At 36.4% G+C, this 19,157-nt stretch overlaps 1 protein-coding gene across 3 annotated transcripts; it reads right to left on the bottom strand.

Moving 5' to 3' along the window:
• Positions 1–3,439: 3,439 nt before the first annotated feature.
• Positions 3,440–18,955, bottom strand: LOC103699022 (glycolate oxidase 1-like). 3 transcript variants are annotated; one of them, XM_089924808.1, is made up of 13 exons: positions 18,834–18,955; positions 18,669–18,730; positions 18,211–18,384; positions 15,806–15,930; positions 15,401–15,447; positions 10,966–11,043; positions 10,713–10,837; positions 8,923–8,989; positions 8,776–8,838; positions 4,851–4,920; positions 4,636–4,736; positions 4,134–4,238; positions 3,440–3,914 (listed from the first exon to the last, which is right to left on the bottom strand). In XM_089924808.1, exons 3-13 carry the CDS (start codon positions 18,336–18,338, stop codon positions 3,729–3,731), a joined length of 1,095 nt encoding a protein of 364 aa, XP_089780934.1. In that variant the 5' UTR covers positions 18,339–18,384; positions 18,669–18,730; positions 18,834–18,955; the 3' UTR covers positions 3,440–3,728. The 3 variants fall into 3 exon arrangements, with proteins under 3 accessions (XP_089780934.1, XP_088559023.2, XP_038972605.2); XM_088702897.2 differs by having other exon boundaries at positions 18,215–18,378; positions 18,669–18,940; XM_039116677.3 differs by having other exon boundaries at positions 18,215–18,384; positions 18,669–18,933.
• Positions 18,956–19,157: the final 202 nt, after the last annotated feature.

The raw sequence follows: 19,157 nt of genomic DNA, 5'->3' as shown, positions 1-19,157 counted from the left end.
TGCTTAACTCATTATTAATGACTGAATAGGAAATATTGTGCAAACAGTTTGCATAGAGATTTGAATTTCAGAAACATTATTTAATGGCCCTTGGAAGTGCATAATGCCAGATAACAAATGCAGGTTAAATTTTTCTTAGAACGGCTTTTATTTCAGACCTTGTTTAGAAGTGTATATAGATTTGACTGTGCTTCAGATTTACTGTAATTTACTCATAGCCATGTGTTGCCACTGATGGGAGGGACATGCAGGCCAGGGCCATCATATGCATGGCTCGGCGAGAGATGGAGGAAATGGCTACCAGGAAACAGAACGATCGAGGCATGGAATCGTGTCAACTTTCTCCGGCTTCTAGGACTCCACAAGCCATGCCACAGCTGCTAAATCCGGGCCTCTCGATGAAGCGATCTCTGCAGCAGTTTTTGCAGAAAAGAAAAAGCAGGACTGATGACTCCTCCCCTTACAAAAGCGCCCACCATCACCTTCCCTCCTAATGCTTCTGAAACTTGTGACTCAGTTTTTCTTTTCTTTTACTTTTTATCTTTTCTTCCCCCTCCCCTCCCCTTAATTTAGAGCATTGTTTAATCCAATTTGCTATTATGTCTCCTTGATTCAGGTAGGTGCCCATTTTCAGGCAAAAGAAAAGGAACTACCAACATAAATATCACACCTCTTTCTATTTCTTTGGAAAAAGAAACCATGCAAAGCGGAGATTCCAAATTCAGATCTTCAACTGTGTATTTTCGAATATCTTAGACCTGAATAATTGTTATAGGATAAGTCATTCTCTCTTTCTGGGAAAAAAAAGAGAAAAAAGACAGGTCCGGTGCGATACTTCTGGGCTTTGATAATTGTTTTCACTGTGATTTCTTTCGATCACCTATTTGGCATAGTACGTATAACACGATTATGAGAACTTTTTATGTATCACCCCTGGCACTAAACTAAAATATATAGTTCAGGCTTTAATAAAATGAAATATAGTTCAGGCTGTAATACCTCTACTACTTTTAAATCTTATTTGAGGGCAGACCTAGGATACCTCCGTTTATCATATTGGACCTCAACTCATAGTCAACTTCTATTGGGCTGACTAGCGCTTTTTGTGAGATTTATCCCCAACCCAACTAGCACTAAGGTCTTAATTTCGGCCCTACAGGCTCGTCTTGTAACTCTATGCTAACATACAGAGTTTGACAAATGATCGAACAACATGGAAAACCATCTGTTGATGAGGTAAATCTGTGAAGCTCTTAGATTAGTCCATAAATAGCCATCAGTTTTGAGTCCGAATTTTATGTCAAAGTAATTATGTTTTGTTCCTTTTTGATATTCCTAAGCTTGAGGCATCTGATTATGGACCTTGAGTGATTGCCAGCCGCTCTGTGGCTCTTCCTTGCATCTCCCTAGTGATTGGCTTGGAGTCGACAACTACCCCACATCCAGCCAGATAGCGATTGTATCTTTTGTGCAAATGATTCAAGAAGATCTCCAGACTTGATGTGGACGGCTTTGGCCACTACGAGTAGAGCTGGACAAGGTCTAGAAGCAAAATTTGCCATTTCAAGAAGCCGAGTTGTAGGTCAAACTTCCGGAACTTAGTCATACGACGTCCGATTGAAATGATTTTTTTTTCCATTCAAGCAGCCTTTCGAGATCTATGCCATGATGTCATTCCTTTTAAAGGACGACACCCTAGCGACCGAGCCCATATTTCATCATTTGAGATTTAAAATGGGCCGATCAAACCAAAATTTTTTCTTTTGAATAAGATTTTGATCGGACGTATCTTCCCATCTGAAAAGAATCAGGCAAGCAACAAAATGCAAAGATGATATAGAAGTCAGAATCTACCTCCTATTGAATTTTAGCTTTTTTGAGTTTATTTTAACTAGTAATGTCTATTTTTTAAAAAAAAAATCTTATTAGACTTAGAAAGAGGAATCCAATCTAAATTGTGCAAAAAAAGACCTCTCCATTATAAATAGAGGTTGTATACCTCATCTTTTTATCATTAATTATAAAAAAAACTTAATTCCTACTTTTACAATTTTTCTATTTTTTTATTTTTTTAAGAAATTCGAGTTGAGCAGATTGAAGAAAATCTTCCTCCACCCCAATCAGATCGACGAAAAAAAATTCTTTCCTTGGAGAAAATCTACCATGAGATCGCATAATAGTTACTTCGAGATCCATGCTGACAAATGAATGAAAAAATTCGGGCTACTTTGACATCTATGCAAGGGGCAATCCAACATCAACGTCACGTAAGAAGATTAACCATGCTTTTCGTGTGAAAGATACAACCCGAAACCCATCCAGCCAACCCAACGTAACCTCATTTCCACGGTCCTGCTAATCTGTCAATTTTTGCGACGGGACACAAGCCAAAGAGAATCCAGACTTGGCAACTAGGATAAGGTATGGTTCAAGTTGGGTATCATCTAACACTACCTGAGATCTGTGTGACACCATATCTTGACTTCTCCGGCCAGAATATTAAAACAAAGAGAGAGAGAAACAGAAAAACTCCAGAACCATCATCAGTGGAACTACTAGAACTGTGACACTGGAGAGACTCTTTAACAGATTCAGTATGCGTATTCTTAGACCAGCTTTGCCTGATCATCCGACAGTAGTTGGGGTAATCAAGACCGGCTCTCATACAAAGTTATGAAGCTAATCTTGCAACTTTTCTATTGCTTCCCTCTCAACCAACAATATAGGAAGCTAATGAGGAGCTCCAGCTGTGAAACTTTTCCAATGTCTACTTCCCCACCACTCATAATCAGTTATATCATGTTACAGCATTTGTTTGCAGCCCTTGAATCAAGCTATACTCAAGTTCAAATCTACATCAATCTCCAACTAAACACAATTCAAGCTTGATTCAAGCTAGATAAAGAACTCTGATTACTGTCATTAGATTGATCTCTCCATTTCTCAGCAAAACCACCTCTCCATAGCTCATGCTGAGATTTCACCCTCTAAGTTGTCTTTTCTGTTTTGTCTCCTACCATTGCCCTACATGAGGCCATTTCCATCACTTTAGCCTCATCCCTCTAGAACCCAAAGAGCTATGCCCTCCCCATTTCCCTCTCTCTTAATTAATTTTACATATCTCAGTTTCATTGAAGCAGCACTCGCGTGAAAAGAGGAATAGCCGACCAGTAGCACATCTTCAGACGAGGTTCAAAACTTGGGACATGGTTCCCCAGTTATTTGAATAATGCTTCACAATGACAGCCATGATAATGACAACAACCAATGGACTAGAAAAGTTGATACACTTGTAGAATAGAAGCATATCATCCCACAATCATATGACATATAAAAAGCTTAAAAAAAAAAAGCATTTTTTAAAAACATTTGGAAAAACACCTCCCAAGATTTGAATACCATCTCCTAGGTTTTGAGAAGGGATACAAGCACCAAGCTATAGCTAAATTTGCATAATCATATCGATTTTTCCAGGTATTCATTAACACAAGTTTTGAGTCCAGGTAGTAGACTATCAGAGAAAGCAAGAGAATAATGACCAAGGCCATCAGGATAGCTGTTTATGAAAACATCATCACCTATAACCATTGGAGCTTAAAATTTCCCAACATTTCTAAAATTTTTATTGCTATGCTTCTGGACAGAAACTAGCCATGTAAACACTCCAAGGTCACAGAGCATATGCAGCCCCAACCTTACAGCAGGAGAACAACAATTACCTGAGTAATTTATAACCTGGAGGGAGCATGATACAAGTCCACCTCAGTCAGTACATGATTGCGAGTGATTTCTTTAAGAGAGGTGCAACCACTTAGTGCCATAGTAATTTCAAATTCATCTCGAAGCATTTGAAGCACCCTTTTCACACCAGCCTCACCTTCTGCAGCCAATGAGAATACTACTGGCCTTCCAATCTGTGTTCAGTATTAGGAATCCAATATGAGAGTAAAACTTTTAAAAAAAAACCAAATGAGTAATTAGCAGGAGAAAAGAAAGAACCAAAAAGAATGAAAAACCATTTGAGTTCATTTCAACTTTGAGGCAGAGGTTTATCAGAATCAGGCATGTTAATAATAGTGTGATTTGACTATATACTTGTGTTATCTGAATTAAATCATGTACTAGTTACTTACAAATACACCAGAGGCTCCCAAAGCTAAAGCCTTGAAAACATCTGTGCCACGACGGACCCCACCATCAAGAAACACAGGAACTCGGCCTTGTGCAGCTTTGACAACCTGAATTCAGTAGTTCAGTATCAAAAGGAACGCCATATGACGCCTCTACATGCAGCATTCGCTATGAAAGGCCCGAGACCTTGAAAAACAAACTCTAATTATCTTCTTCTTCTTCTAACCATCTTGCATGCTAAAAATACTTCATTATATGACATGCTAAACCAACTGAATTATAAAAGCAGGAGAGATGCATTATTAGGATTGCTGACAAAAATTATCTACATTTTGAAAAATACAATAGACTTTATTCACCATCACTGTTTTAAATGAAGTCTAGATTATATACAGCCGTGGAATAAAGCAAGTGTTTATTTGGAAAAATCTACTGTTTTCAGTTGATGGCCGGCAAAGAGTAGAAACTGAAGAATAAAACTATTGGTATGAAAAGCATCAATACCTCTTCCAGACAATTGATAGTTGCAGGAACATAGTCCAGCTGGCGAGCTCCATGATTGGACACAATAATACTAGCCACCCCAGCTTGGATGGCTAGCCATGCTGTATTTGCATGGTTTACAAAAGAGCCATAAGTTACACGGACTTACAAGCAGGAGATGTTTATTTATCAGATTAAACAAATAAAGAAAAACTGAGTGAACACCAAATGCTTACTGTCCTCTGCAGTCATAACTCCTTTCAGTAAAATTGGCAAAGAAGTAATTGTCTGCAACCACTTTATATCCTGACCAAATACAAAGCAGGCATTCTCAGAAATGATAAATGAATCAGCCCTAGGCAAATCAATGTCAGAGAGACAAATGCCCTGAAGATTCCACCACTGGTGATGAAATTACCAACAAGTTAAGTGTTGCCCAGAGGTGCAGCCCAAGAGGGGGGTGAATTGGGTCTTTTAAAATTAATAGCGTGAAGTGAATGAGTTACAGTAATCCTCTAATAACTTGTAGATTTATCAGCGGAATTAAAGTTGCACAAATAAAGCAGTGAATAAGATGAGGAAAGCAGTTAGAAATATGCAGTGGAAGAAGAGAAATAAACCACACACGCAAACACCAAAATTTATAGTGGTTCGGTGCACTCCTAGCACCTACATCCACTCTCCAAGCCTAGCTTGAGATTTCACTATAACCCAGCAGATTACAGCCAGATTGTTTTCCGGGCTCACAATCAAAAATCCAGTTGGTTTTCCCAGGCAACCAACCGAAAACCTATCACCGTTTTTTTTCCGGGCTCATAAACAATCCAGTTAGTTTTCAGACAAACCAACCAAAAACTTTACACCGTTTGTTTTTTCGGGCTCACAAACAACCCAGCTGGTTTTCAGACAAACCAACCAAAAACTTTTTCCCTTGCTGAATACTCCCGATTCAGCAACTTTCAATCAAGGCTTGGAAGAGCCTTTACAAGTTTCAGAAAGTGAAACTGTTACAGCAACAAATAATCAACATAAATGAATATTGTAACCAGAAAACTTAAAGCTTCAGAGTATATAAAATGAATCTATAAAAATAAAAGCTGAAGCCGATGAAGAAGTTGGCTGTGGAAGAATGTCCCAATGCTTGAACAGCAGCTCTTCTCGATGCAATGAGAAGCTTCGACTGATTTCCTTACAGGAGTAAGTTTCAGATGAATGCCAGTGAGGATGATGAGTTGTTTAGCTTTTTCTTCTCCTTTCTTTAGTGAAAACTTTTCTTTCTTAATAGAATCTTTCTCGCTTTCCTTGTTGTTTTCCTTCTAAGGTTCCCTTGAATTTATAGACCAGTTCTTTAGAGAGATTTGAATTCCTTTCTTTCCGTTCTGATGGGAATCTTTTCTGTTACAGAAGAAGACAAAAGTTGTTGCAAGCCTCCCGTCATGGTCCCAGCAGTATAGGGGTCAACTCATGTAACTTAGGGGTTGACTCATGTTTATCCTGGGTCGGCACTTCAAGATATTGAGATGGCTCTTGCTGTGATAACTTCAAAGGGTTGACTCTTTAACCTTAAGGGTCGACTCATATTCTTCAGGAGTCGCCTCTTTAAACACAAGGATCGACTCATGCACTAATTTTTCTAGCTGACGCTGAGACTGACCTGGGGTCGACTCTTCAAACACAAGGGTCAACTCTTCAATTTCAGAGGTCGACTTATTTGGAACAAGGATCGACTCTTTAAACTTTGTCTCAGGCGGTAAAAGCTTTCTGTTTAATTTGAACTACATAAGGGTCGACTCATGTTTTGTGGGGGTCGACTCATTGACTGTGCCACTTGAAAAAAACATGCTAGAGTCAACTCAAACTTGTCTTTTTTGCTTAGGGGTCGACTCAAATTTTTCAAATAGAAAATTTTAGACTTCATCTTTGATCTCCATGGATTAGATTAAGATCATTTTTCTTTTAGAACATATCCAATGAAGTGTTTGTGAAGAACTAATGATTTTGCAGTACTTCATTTCTTCTGATTTTTCTTGACTTATAAAACTTCACACTTAAGCCAACATCATTAGTACACAACATCATCTCAAGTATTTTGTAATCATCAAAATTCATCCTTTAGGGTTGACATTAAGAAATCAAAGAATTATCCTGTAATTCCAAAGCTTGAACTATTGTTAAATAAGGCCCATTTGGGTGGTTAAGATATTCTATTCTATGGGATAAACAAATATAAGATCCAATGGAAAAAAAAATCCTACAGTGTTTTAATTCTATCCTAAACTTGGATGCCAAGAGACAAATGAACCAGGGGATTGATATGTAACATTATATAAAAATAATCTATAAGAAATAGAAAATTTAGACCAGATTGTTACAAGATGCAATAAAATATTTTTAAATTGAAAAGAACATGACGCATTTTTTATCACTTGCTACATCTATCAAGGTGAACCAATGAGAGGCAAGAATTTACTCTGGAGAATCGAGCACTAATAGTGGCACCATTTATGTGAACCTTTCTCTAGGACCTACATAGCCTATCACTTCACCCTAACCATTGCTTTAAGCAATTTTAAGGAAAATGAATTAAAGAGAGCAAAGAAACATTACTAAAACCAAAATCAAAAGGAAACTTCTAGCAATATTTGCACGATAATATTCAGCAAAGATTAGGTAAAGCCAACAATGCTTATTGGCCCATATCAAAAATTCGTTGATTGCATTTCTTCACTGATAGGAGTGTTCATGTGTTAAATTGACACCCCATTTTAAGGACACCTCAGAAAATAAACATTATGACTTTATCTGAGGCCTAGAAGCCCATCACTTAATCATTATGACTACCTGTGGCAATTTGAAGGAATGAAGATAGAGAATAAAGATAAGAAATGAAGAAAAGACACCACTGCAACTTAAAACATAATAACCACATGATGTGAAAACAGATTAGAAAGTGCATATATGCTATTAAAGTTTATCTATCCAAAGAAAATGATGATATAAAAAATAGTACCCTCTTTTGTATAAAAAAAAAGAAAAAAATATATATAATTAGAGAAAGCATCTTAGGAGCTCTGAAGTTGATCTCCAAACAAAAGGAAGAGAATTGCGCCCAAATTTCATCCTCTTTACAAACTCCATGTCTTCATCAGTCCATATCTTTCCCCAAGTAATGCTCTCTTCACTTAAGACATTCACTAGCTTGAGTTACACAATAATCCACCTCCCCCTAAAGCAAGCAAATGAGATGGATGTTGAAGAGAGTATTCACGAGCCTCATCTCAACATATAGTACACCTAGACTTAGTTTAACCCTATATGGCTATTTATTGGTCCAGGTGGCCTTGGTGGTTTTTGATGTCCTTCGTGTTAGCCAAGGTGGGACGAGAGGGGAAGGTGAAAAGGAACCAATGGTAGTGGGCAATGGGTTTTTGCTGAGGTGGGAGAGGGAAGAGAGGAGGAGGTATATCATCGCCAAAGTGGTGTCAGTGATGAGGATGGTTGATGGCCATCGCATTAAAGGGCGGCAAGCCCTTGAAATGAGATTGGGGGTTTTGCAAGGAGGTAAGGGGGCAAGCACCATAGACAAAAAGAACCATGGGGGAGGGGGAGAGAGAGCAATTGTTTCCAGTGGATAAGGTTTTCACACGGCATTTTGATCTTGTCATATCTCCATTGAAACAACAAATCCTGTCCTTAGTGATCTTTTTATCCTCAGAATTTCTCTGAGCCCAGTGGACTCAATAAATTCCTCCTCAAACAGCCCCTAAGAACATTCTTACTCTCAAGCAGAAGACCAGAAGAAGTAAATAAAAAAGGTCAGATATCAGGCTGAAGGACTTCAGAAGATTTAACAGTATAATTTACAACTAAAACCAAATGACTTGGAATAAGCAAGTCCTAAATGAACTAGTATACTGCATTTTATGTATTCAACTTTGAGTCTCTAAATATGATGCTTTTTGGAAGCAGCATGATGAGTTGAACCACAAGTTCCATCATCTATATTAACATTTGAACAAGTCCTGCAGCTAGGAAGCATGAGACTACTAATGGTATGGTTGCCTCATAAGTTGCAGCAAGCAAGCATCCTACAACGTCTACATTGTTGTTGAATACAATGGTATTTGATCTTCATTTCACCAGTCATAACAATAAACATACCTTCCAGGTTAGACACCGGTCGATTTGATCAGCAATATATGATGCTATCCCAGAGTCATTTGTCTGCAAAGCATTGCATACAACATTACAGAGAACAATAAAGGAACTCTGGTTGGATTGTTCAACAATATTTCAGTTGCTGCTCACCTTATCTATTTTCCCAAGGTCCAAACCCACAAAGTTCTTGAGAGTCAAATATGGAGATAAAGTGAATCTGCAAAATTGATGCATGAAGAAGAAATTTTGATTCTGGGAATTGATGCATCAACATGGTGTAAGATATACTAAATTTGTAAAATTTTGATATGAAAGAAGCAGACAACCGAAAACCCATGACTTGATCCTGTCTGTTTAAGTTTCTCAAATGGGCTATCCATTCTTGAGATTCCAGACTAGGTCTTTCGAGCTTTCATGAGAATCAAGCTAAAATAAATCATAACCAATTTTCTGACTTGAAAAAGGTATAACTATGAGTCAATAAATTTACAGATGATAAATATATATTCCCTATCATTAAATGTGACCTTGAGGTCACAGGTTTGAAACAATAGAAAGGCTAGGCAGACAGAGCACTAGAAATTGAGTAGGTAATTTTGTTGTTGGAAATGTGGTTAGGAACACTAGAAAGGCTAGGCAGAGCATCCCAGCAACTTTTAATTTTAGTATGATAAGTGGCAATAGAAAACTGATCTTGATGGAGATTAACAATCTCTTCTTGCAATTGAAAGAGACACGGACCATTGCTTAAGAGAACCATTCATGAAGATCAGCCCAAACATCTGCAGTAGAATAATCATAGATAACACTCTCCATCATGATCTAATGAGTTGAGCCACCATGAAAGAACCATATGGTTGCAATAAACCATGCAGCATGATTAGGAGAGGAAGAGTCTAGTCGTGGTATAGAACCATCAACAAAGTCGAACTTAATTTTTGCTGACAATGCAACTATCATTGCATATTGCCAAGAAGGATAATTGTCACCATGGGGAGGTGTAGAAACCAAGATTTGTCCTGGATTATCTGAATGGTGTAAAAAAAAAAAAAAAGAGGATTGTCCACTGCAAGGTTCGCCGTACCGGTACCGAACCCCGTACCGGTGCCGCACTAATATAGGCGTACCGAGTGTCGGTACGGTACGGTATGCGGTACGCCAGGCGTACCGACATTGGTGTACCGATACCGGTACCCAGCGGTACGGGTACGGTACGCTCGGTACCGACCGGTACCAATCGGTACAGCGAACCTTGGTCCACTGATTCTGATTCAAGGAAGGCTTTGAAGTTGGTGGCAGTGTTTTGGGAAAACAAAGAAGAGTTGTCAGCTGCCATGAGTGAAGGAATGGCGAAAAATGGAGATCTTTATTGATATTTATGGCTCTGATACCATGTAAATTTCTAGAGATTCATAATTTCCTCATTCCATATTGTAGAATGTATATACAAAGTTGATTACGTAATCCCATAATATAAGGGCAAAAAGAGGGAAAGAATGAAGACAAATTTGGAACCAATTATATCAGGATGATTGATTTTGTCTATCAAATTTGAATTCAAATATCTGAATTTAAATATGAATTTAATTTAAACAATGGAATTAATGTTTGAATCTGAATTTAAACGTCTGAAGTCAAATTTGAAATTTCAAATTCAAAAGAAGTCAACTTTTCCCAATAACATGGACCAAAACTGAATCAAACAAATCAGGCACATATTTGCATTTTATTTTAACTATCAAATTCAAAGTTGGATCCAGCTTGAATTTTTTCCTAACTGGACTAATTAGCCAATCCAACCTAATAAATCCAATTGTCAGCCTTGACATTTCTATAAAGCAACATCCTAGACAGTGATTGTTCCTAACAGGCAATAAAGCAAGAAACATTCACACACATCATGTGCTATAGCATGGTGAAATGAATAGTAAGTTATGCACCTGTTCTTAATGTCTGCTTCCCTACGTCCAAGTCTTGGTGTATCTACTGTGACAACAATTGCCATGAAGCCAGCCCTTTCAGCTATTTTAACAAGCTGTGCAACTATATTTCTATCCTTGAAGACCTAACGGTGGAGAAATAGATGATGAAATAAAAGTTATGCATAGGAAGCACTTAAATATATGATGAAGTTTCATCTTACAAGAAAGCACATCGAACAAGAAAAGTAAGTCAATAAAAGATCATGATTACATAAAGCTGGAAGAAGCGAATTCCTGGTCCTGTTGAGGCAACCTCTTCAACACTGGAAGTAGAGACTGACGATAATGTCTGGAGAGGAAACAAATGACTGCAATGAAATATATGCTATACCACAATTGCAAAAATATGCATAAAAGCAATATAAAATCATTTGTGTAGAAAACAAACAAATGTTTATGAAGATATAACTTGAATTTTATAACATTGTTACTTTGGTTATGAAGTATGATTTCATGTCAGACATTCTTTACAAAAGTGCTTTGCATGCACAATAAGAATTCACTAGCTTCTCAAATAATATTTTCTCAACCACACAAGAGGCTTCAAAGATCGAACTTTCTAGATAAAAATTACATCATGTGGCAATGAACGTGATGCAAGACCTCTTGGAGGTAGACTGGGAAGGCATAGGTGTACCTAAGGAAGGAATTAGATGAAGGACTAGGTCCCTGCTGTCTGGTTATAGGAAACAGGGAGGCAAAGTGTTTTTGGCTATTATTAAAAAATTATAAAGGTCAAGATTTCTGTTCTAGGCTTTTAAAGATGATATTGTTTCTAAGAACAAGTTTCTAAGGAAAATCTATCTATTGGTGATTGTTTGTAATAGCTATACAACAGATTTCCAACTGCAACAATTAGGGCCTGTTGGTATTTGCTTGTTTTCTGATTTTGCGTTCAAACATCCTTGAAGAAACATGAACTAGACAGCACAACATGTATGATGAAACCCTTTCATTTCTTGAAATTGTTTATAAAACTTTTTGAGATTTTGGTAGCAAATATTTATTGCTTTCGAAAAACAGTGAATACAAAAGCAAGGAATAACAGTTTTGTGCAAATGATGTCTTCAATATCAATCTTCATTTGATATTTCACTAATTTGTATAGAAATAAAAATACAGAAACAAGAGAGATCCCAAACATGCCCTTAGATACACAGGAAATAAGAGAAAAGGCAAAATTTAGAGGAGTGAAAGCATGGGAATTATTAGTAGACATCAAAATAATAGAACTGATCAAGAAAGATATAGGATGGAGAAAGACGGGTGAGAGAGGGGGGAGAGAGAGATCTTTCATCTAAATGCAAAATGATTTTTGATCCAGCTCCATTTGGCTCTTCAGCATACTCTTAGGGCCTGTTTGGATTCTGGCATAGCATATCCTTGGATAATCTAGTATCTTTGGGTGAGGTTGAGAGGTAAGATAGCAAATGGCCAGAAAAAATTCACGGAACAAAGCAATTCATTGGGGCTTCTGCAAAGCTTGTAAACCAAAACAATTGGGATGCGCTTTACACTCAAAAGTTGATTTTCATCCCATGATCTTGAATCTCTTCATTGGTTCTTCCTTCACATCATTAAATATTTCCCGACACTTAACATGGAAGGAAAAATCCCATGGATGGTTTATACAGTCATCCAAACAGCCTATAATGATTTATTCTACAAGTAAACTAAGACTCATAATACCCAAGCAACCGACCTCTAATTGGACACAAAATGTTTTTTTTTATATACAAAATGTTTTTTAAAATTCAAAATTTGGAATCCTATGGAGACCTATATAGAAAGACACCTCAGACAAGTAAAATCCTAATGACATTATGATTTATTCGACCGAACATACACCTAAAGTAAGACTGTTGCACACCAAGCCTAAGGTCTCTTGTTGGTCTACATTAAAACATGAATGTAAAACCTACTCCAAAATTAACTAAAATATTTCAAGGTACAATAAAACTTAAATAAACGAATCTTTTTACTAATCACCATTTGCTTCTGCTGCAAGATAACCTCTCCAAGATCTTCTTGATCATCTCCATCCTTATACTCCACTAACAGTCCTTCAAGATCTGGCAATGTAGACCAACAAGAGACCTTAAAATCATTTATTCAGTTCTCCAAGTGCCATTTGATTAATGACCATGAATGTTTTGATCACCTGGTTGATAGCATTGCTCAATGAATCCACAAAATCAGCAACAGATCTTTGAACTATTGATATGCAATCACACTCTTGAAGGATTGAACTTTACGACTTTGTTGATTAAGACTCTAGATCTTCAGACACATTCTTTTCAATGAGATTCCCAAAACACAGCATTTTCATTTACACGCTTTTACATAAAGTAACATTCTTTTAGGATTTCCATTGGAAAAATCTTCAACCACAAGGGATCTCCACTGGAATTAATATACCAGCCAGTGCCTAGGATTACAACATAAGCCTTAACTTTCACTTATGTCAGATCATTGTTAATAGGTCATATCATCATGCAGCCTCTTGAAACCTCAAATTTGACATACTGATGAAAAAGATCAATGCCAAAATTTAACTCATTTTATCACCGATGAAGGGGGAAAAAAACAAGGAGAAAATATAAAGAAGATCAAGTAAAAAAGGAAGAAGCTAGGATTCTTTCACTCTCTTACCAAAATGATGCAAGAATATTTACGCATGGCATGTGAAGTCATGCGAATTAGGCAAGATTTCAGGTCAAGAAATCACCTTGCTTTTGTGTCACAGAAAACAGGGTAAAGAAGTGTTTTGGCTATGATTACAAATTCTAAAAGTCAAGAAATTTCTACTTTAACATCTTAGATGTAATATGGATCCTAAGAACAAGTTTCTGAAGATAATCATTAACCAACTGTTGCAGCTTCAGGTGCATGCTTTCATATTGCATAATTTATTTTTTGCTTCTTAGTAAATTTTCCTGTCCTTTCAGGAGCATGGATATAATATCTTCATTTAGGGTTCACATCATATGATACTGCTTGTGCATAACATTTAGGTTATCTAGCCCTGTCCTGCATTAGCAGATAATGGCAACATGACAAAAGCATGTATCCTTCTAAGAAATTGTAACTTGACTACTAACCAGGAGTAGGCAGCATTTATTTAGGAGGGCACTTCCAAACTTTAATGTGTATAGTGAATAATTCTGAACAAAACATATAAAGATTTTAAAACTCAATTTCATTTTTTATTTCAGACTTTCGGTCCCTTGGATAGAGTTTCGGTTTTTGCAATTTAGGTAATGAAGGCAATCTTGCTCCAAGTTTTGGAATAAAACCAAAAAAAGGAAAATTAGGAAAAAATAATAGAAAGCAAGGCATGTTATTTCACTTTTGTTATCTAGGATCATAACTTGTATAGTTTGGTAGTTTAGTTTAAAACTGAACTGCATCGAAGCTTAATAGTTAGTACATCACTGTAATTCAGTAATCTATGGGATCTAAATATCACTAAATTAACATAAAGTAACAATACAAGTACTCAAGAGTATAGAATTAATTAAGTATATCTATTCATACCACGAGAATGTAAAACTATTAACCCATCTAAGCAAGAAAAGACCAATTTAAGCAAATCACTTTAATAACTCATTTAAGTATATTCCAATATTTCATTTTAACTAAGCAAGAAAACCCATCTAAGCATATTTCATCCTATTTCATTTTAATATCCTATCAAAGAAAGGAAAACTCATCTAAAAATGGTATTTTACTTTCTGCTTTATTTCAGGAAAAAGTGAAAAAAAAAGTCTAAGCAAGGAAAAGAACCATATCAATATGTAAAGCTTTCTAATTTATAAAGAAATTGATAAAGAAAATCAAATAAAAAGGGAATAAAAAATATTAAACATATATACATTCTAAACAAAAAAATAGTTTCAATCAATTTCAGCCAATTTTCACAGCTTCAGAAAACTGCTGAGACCAGCAGAGACTAGCCAAGACTGGCTGAAATTACAGAATCATCCAAAACTGCCAAAACCAACCAAAACTAGGCAAACCAGCCAAAACTGACCAAAATCAAAAATTTCAGCTAGTTTCTGATTGAGTCAGCTGAAACTGATCCATGTCCATAGTCGATTGTTTTAGTCGAAACTTAAAAGTTTGAAATAAAGTGTCGTTAAATTGTCAGTTAGCACCAAAGAGGAACCATTCCATTAACTAATATAGAAGAATGCTTGCTTAACTGGTTTGACATTATTTCTTATCAATTAAGAATTCTCATCACTATATCAAAAATTATCTCTTCCTCTTAATAGTAAAATAAAAGCATTTCTTTTTCTGATGCCATATTTGCATGAAGAGGAAGAAACTAGTGAAGTCATGAAAACAATATTCTATGTTTAGTGTTTTAAATTTACAAAACCCAATTCCCCACAAATTTGAGCGAGAAGAGAATGAATATGAAACATTCAGAAAAATATGACAAGTAAAATAAATGCTATTTACATAAGGAATGGCCATGCCTTGCTAGTTTTTTCCTTAATGTTTCCTCCATATAAATGAAACAGATATTTATTAGATATGGGATCGATGAGTTTCGTTTTCTATGCTTTTCAGAGATGTTGCTCCACAAGAATAACTTTCAAATCATTTATCATTGGAAGAATAAGATAAGAGTGACAGACCATAATTGTGCCACTTGCTGATGCTGCCCTTGCTACTGCATACTCTCCTGTGGCAAAGATTAGATCAAGTTCACGAATGCTAATTTCCGAAGGCAATCCATGATAATAGTTGGGAAGTTGTTATATCAACAACTTAGTCGTGTTTCAGTCAAGTTCATATACTATCTCAATGTCTATAGCAGATAAAATAGTACTCAGCTAGCTCTAGGAAGTATCAACAAAAAGACAAGAATGCCACTATAGAGTTTATTAAAATCTTCAGAACATTTTAGCACGGGAAGTGATAACTGACTCCAAAAGCTCGATCAAGATTCGAGTTTACTCTGCCTCAAGGCTCCCATGGTGGCAGTGGCAAGATTTATTACAAAATACAAAATACAACTACAACAAGGTCAAGAGACACACCTTCAGGGTGAGCCATTTTCAGCATAGCCGTTGGGGCAATCATGATGGGCATCGATATATTGTAACCCAGGACAGTTGTAGTCATATCAATCTTGGACACATCAACAAGTACATGGGGACGAAATCTAGTACATGATCAAGGAATCAGGTTCGTCAATTTCAATTCATTTTGCTAAATTGCAGCTTCCAAGCAAGACCTAGCACTAGTTCATATTATTTAGGCACTGAAAAGCATCCAAAAAAAATATGAAGAAATTGCACGTATACTTCCTTATAGAATGTCACATATAAAGGATAAATAATTCCTAGATAGTTAAGCACAAGCATCATATTGCAGAGTCGAAAAGTAATGTAGGACTCAATTTATATATTGACAAGTATACATGCACAAGCAAGGTTTATATACTGTCTTTTGGTTTTGGCTTGATCAGATGTGTTACAATAGTTTTGGCAGTTTTGGTGGTTTATTTTTTAGTTTCAGTACTTTCAAACAAAAAATATAGAAAATGTAAAATATCCCAACTAAAATTAAGGGAAGAAGAAAAACAAGTCCTGAGATTTAAATATAAAATGTTGAAAGTATACCAAATTGTTTTGGGATCTTTGGATTGGTCATTTTGAACAAGTGAAAATTATTGTCTAAATAAAATGTGAAAATTCATGACTAGTGGGTACTAACCATTTAATGTTTTCATTGCAATATAATACACAAAAATATAAATGACCATGAGAATTGAGTACCGAGATAACCAAACTTATATCATTAAATTTAATTTTGTTCTGAATTTCACAGGAAACCTTATGTTGCATGCTTCTATAGTATAAGTTTAATCAAGAGAAAAATGCTTCCTAAGATTTAAATGGATGGATCGCAAAACTTTCAATAGAAATATCTACATGTATAATTAAGCCAGCCCCATGAATTAGCTTTGGCCAAAGCTCCAAAACCAGCCCCAGTTTCACATGGTTTCAGCTAAAATCGAGATATCATTGTGTTGATTTTGGAGTTTCTGGCGAATATCCATATCATGTGCAGGAGCATGTTGAGATTTTACATATACTTTTCTTAAATTAAAGGGAAGAAAAAAAGGTCTTTGCTTTCTTAATACAAGTATTTAGCAATGTAGACAATGCGAGAGAGATAAGAAGAAGAAAAAGAGAAAAATAGAATGGAACAAAAAAAAAAAGAATCCATGGATAGAATGGAAACCGACAGGTGGCAGTTTCCTTAGGAGACAGTGATTAGGGAAAAGGAAAAAAATAAAAAGCAAAATCTGAGGAGAGTCCATCTATGAGAGGGTGCTCAGCTAGAATCTAAAAGTATAGATGCAAAGAGCTTCTCTCATTATCATAGTAGAGATTTTGAAGAAGAATATATAGTAGACCTCAGAGAACCCGACCCTTATAAAAGCATTCATAATAGCAACTCTCAGAAAACTTCCGTCATATATGCTAAAAAGAGAACAGTATGGCAGAAAGCTGATCTATGAAGCACACAATTTCTTCCCCATACCTTAATTTCAGAATTTTTAAAATCATAATGCTTGGAAAGAGCCACAATCCAACTTAATTTTGGAATTTCTATATCTACTATATTAATCCTTTCTTTGTTGCCTCAAAGAATGCATTCTCCATCAACACAATCTTTCTTAAATCCTTGGTTGAAACTCTCATTCGTGTGTCATATCTTTACCGCTCGACTTGCTAAACTTATGAGGCAATCAGGAGCCTAAACGCCTCAGCTTCTTGGCTCCCTGTTGCATTGAAGTAGGTTCCCATCAAACATTAATTTCATTAAGACAAATTGGCAACTGGGAATTTCTCTTTTTTTTTCTTTTTTGAGAATAATTAGAGACTGAAGATTTACTCCAACTCCGACTTACCTTCCAGGGGAAAAAAAATGTTCCCAGCTATATTTCCTTGTATCATAATATTCAACAAAAATTGGTTGAGAAGTACTCTAGAAACTACGAGAATCATATGATAGGCCATATCAGTGAATGATGCGTTCTAAATATCCTTGTACCAGTTCCTGGCTGTGAAATTGGATCTGACATTCCCTTTTGAAGAAGAAGTTCAGACTCCCCAGTGACGTTGAACCGGAATTGAAAATTTCCAATTTTAAGGAAAATGCCAGTCACATCAGAACCAACATCATAAGATTCTTATACTTGATGTTTCACAAGGGAAGAATTAAGAGAGAGGAAGACAAGAAAGAACAAAGTAGAGATATATCAAACAATACTTAAGCTACACACGGCTTCTCCTCGAACAGATTCAAGTGGAACGACAGGCATCAGCATGGATTAATTTGATCTTTAGGACACGAATCTACAGAATGTCAACCAAAATCAACAAAAGCAAATATTGGCACATGGCAAGTGCAAATACTAACTAGAATGTGCTTACAGAATCCTGGAGAAGGCTGCTCTGTTCTCCCTGAGGCTCCATTGATCCTCTGCACCCGAGGCATAGTAGTCGTAAACCATCTTCGGCAGCTTCTGCTTCGCAATCGCTTCATACTCAGAAACATTGGTGATCTCCATGTCGACGTCCCCTAATGCCTAAATAATCTGCAACTGAAACAAGAAAAACGCGGAACCTCAGGTTAACTGCTGAAAAGGAAAAAAGGAAAGAACTGGAATCATTCTATTCACATGATAGCAACAAATAAATCAGAAGTCGAACAACCAGATGTAGATAAATAAAAGCCCAGGATCTTATTTCCGGAATCCGATCAAATCTCTAAGTGAAGTCAAAATCAATCATCCAATCATATAAAGAATTTGAAAAATCTGTTGAAAATTATATGCCTACAGAAATTTGATGCGACAAGATGGAAGGAAAAGGAGAAAATCATAACCTTTTAATTTGCAGTTAGAACAATAGAACGTGGATTGGCAGATCAGGATGGATGGTACTTAGCTAGAGCCCGCGGAGAAGAAACAGAAAGAGAAGAGAAAATCTAAGACGATTAGAAGGGAGAGAGGCAGGGGCAGGGGATCAAAAGAAGCAGGCAAGCAGCTACCGGAAGGAAGTGACGGACGAAGAAAACGAGGTAGTGTGGAAAGAGCGGCCCAAGCAAATCGGAGGGCTGATTGTGCTATTAGTTTGCTGGTGACGCCGTCTTGGCAAAAACGAGGACTGACGTCAAAGAGCCAAGTCAGATTTGAAAATACCGACGCCTATTTTTTCACGGGACAATCGTCATACTTCTCCAATACCGCAGGTCAATTGGTACCTCTATTTTTCTTTAACATTCTGCAATGATCATCCCATTTTTAAGAAAAGCCAATTCAGTTCTTGATATTAGTTTCCATCAGTAAATTTGATAAGAAACTTCGAAATTTCT

Source organism: Phoenix dactylifera, chromosome 8 (genome assembly GCF_051530095.1).
Source record: "Phoenix dactylifera cultivar Ajwa chromosome 8, Ajwa_hap1_PhDact_Kaust_v1.1, whole genome shotgun sequence".
In the NCBI taxonomy this organism is placed as follows: Eukaryota; Viridiplantae; Streptophyta; class Magnoliopsida; order Arecales; family Arecaceae; genus Phoenix; species Phoenix dactylifera.
Note: the sequence above shows the minus strand (reverse complement) of the source record. Positions and strands in the feature narration are given on the sequence as shown.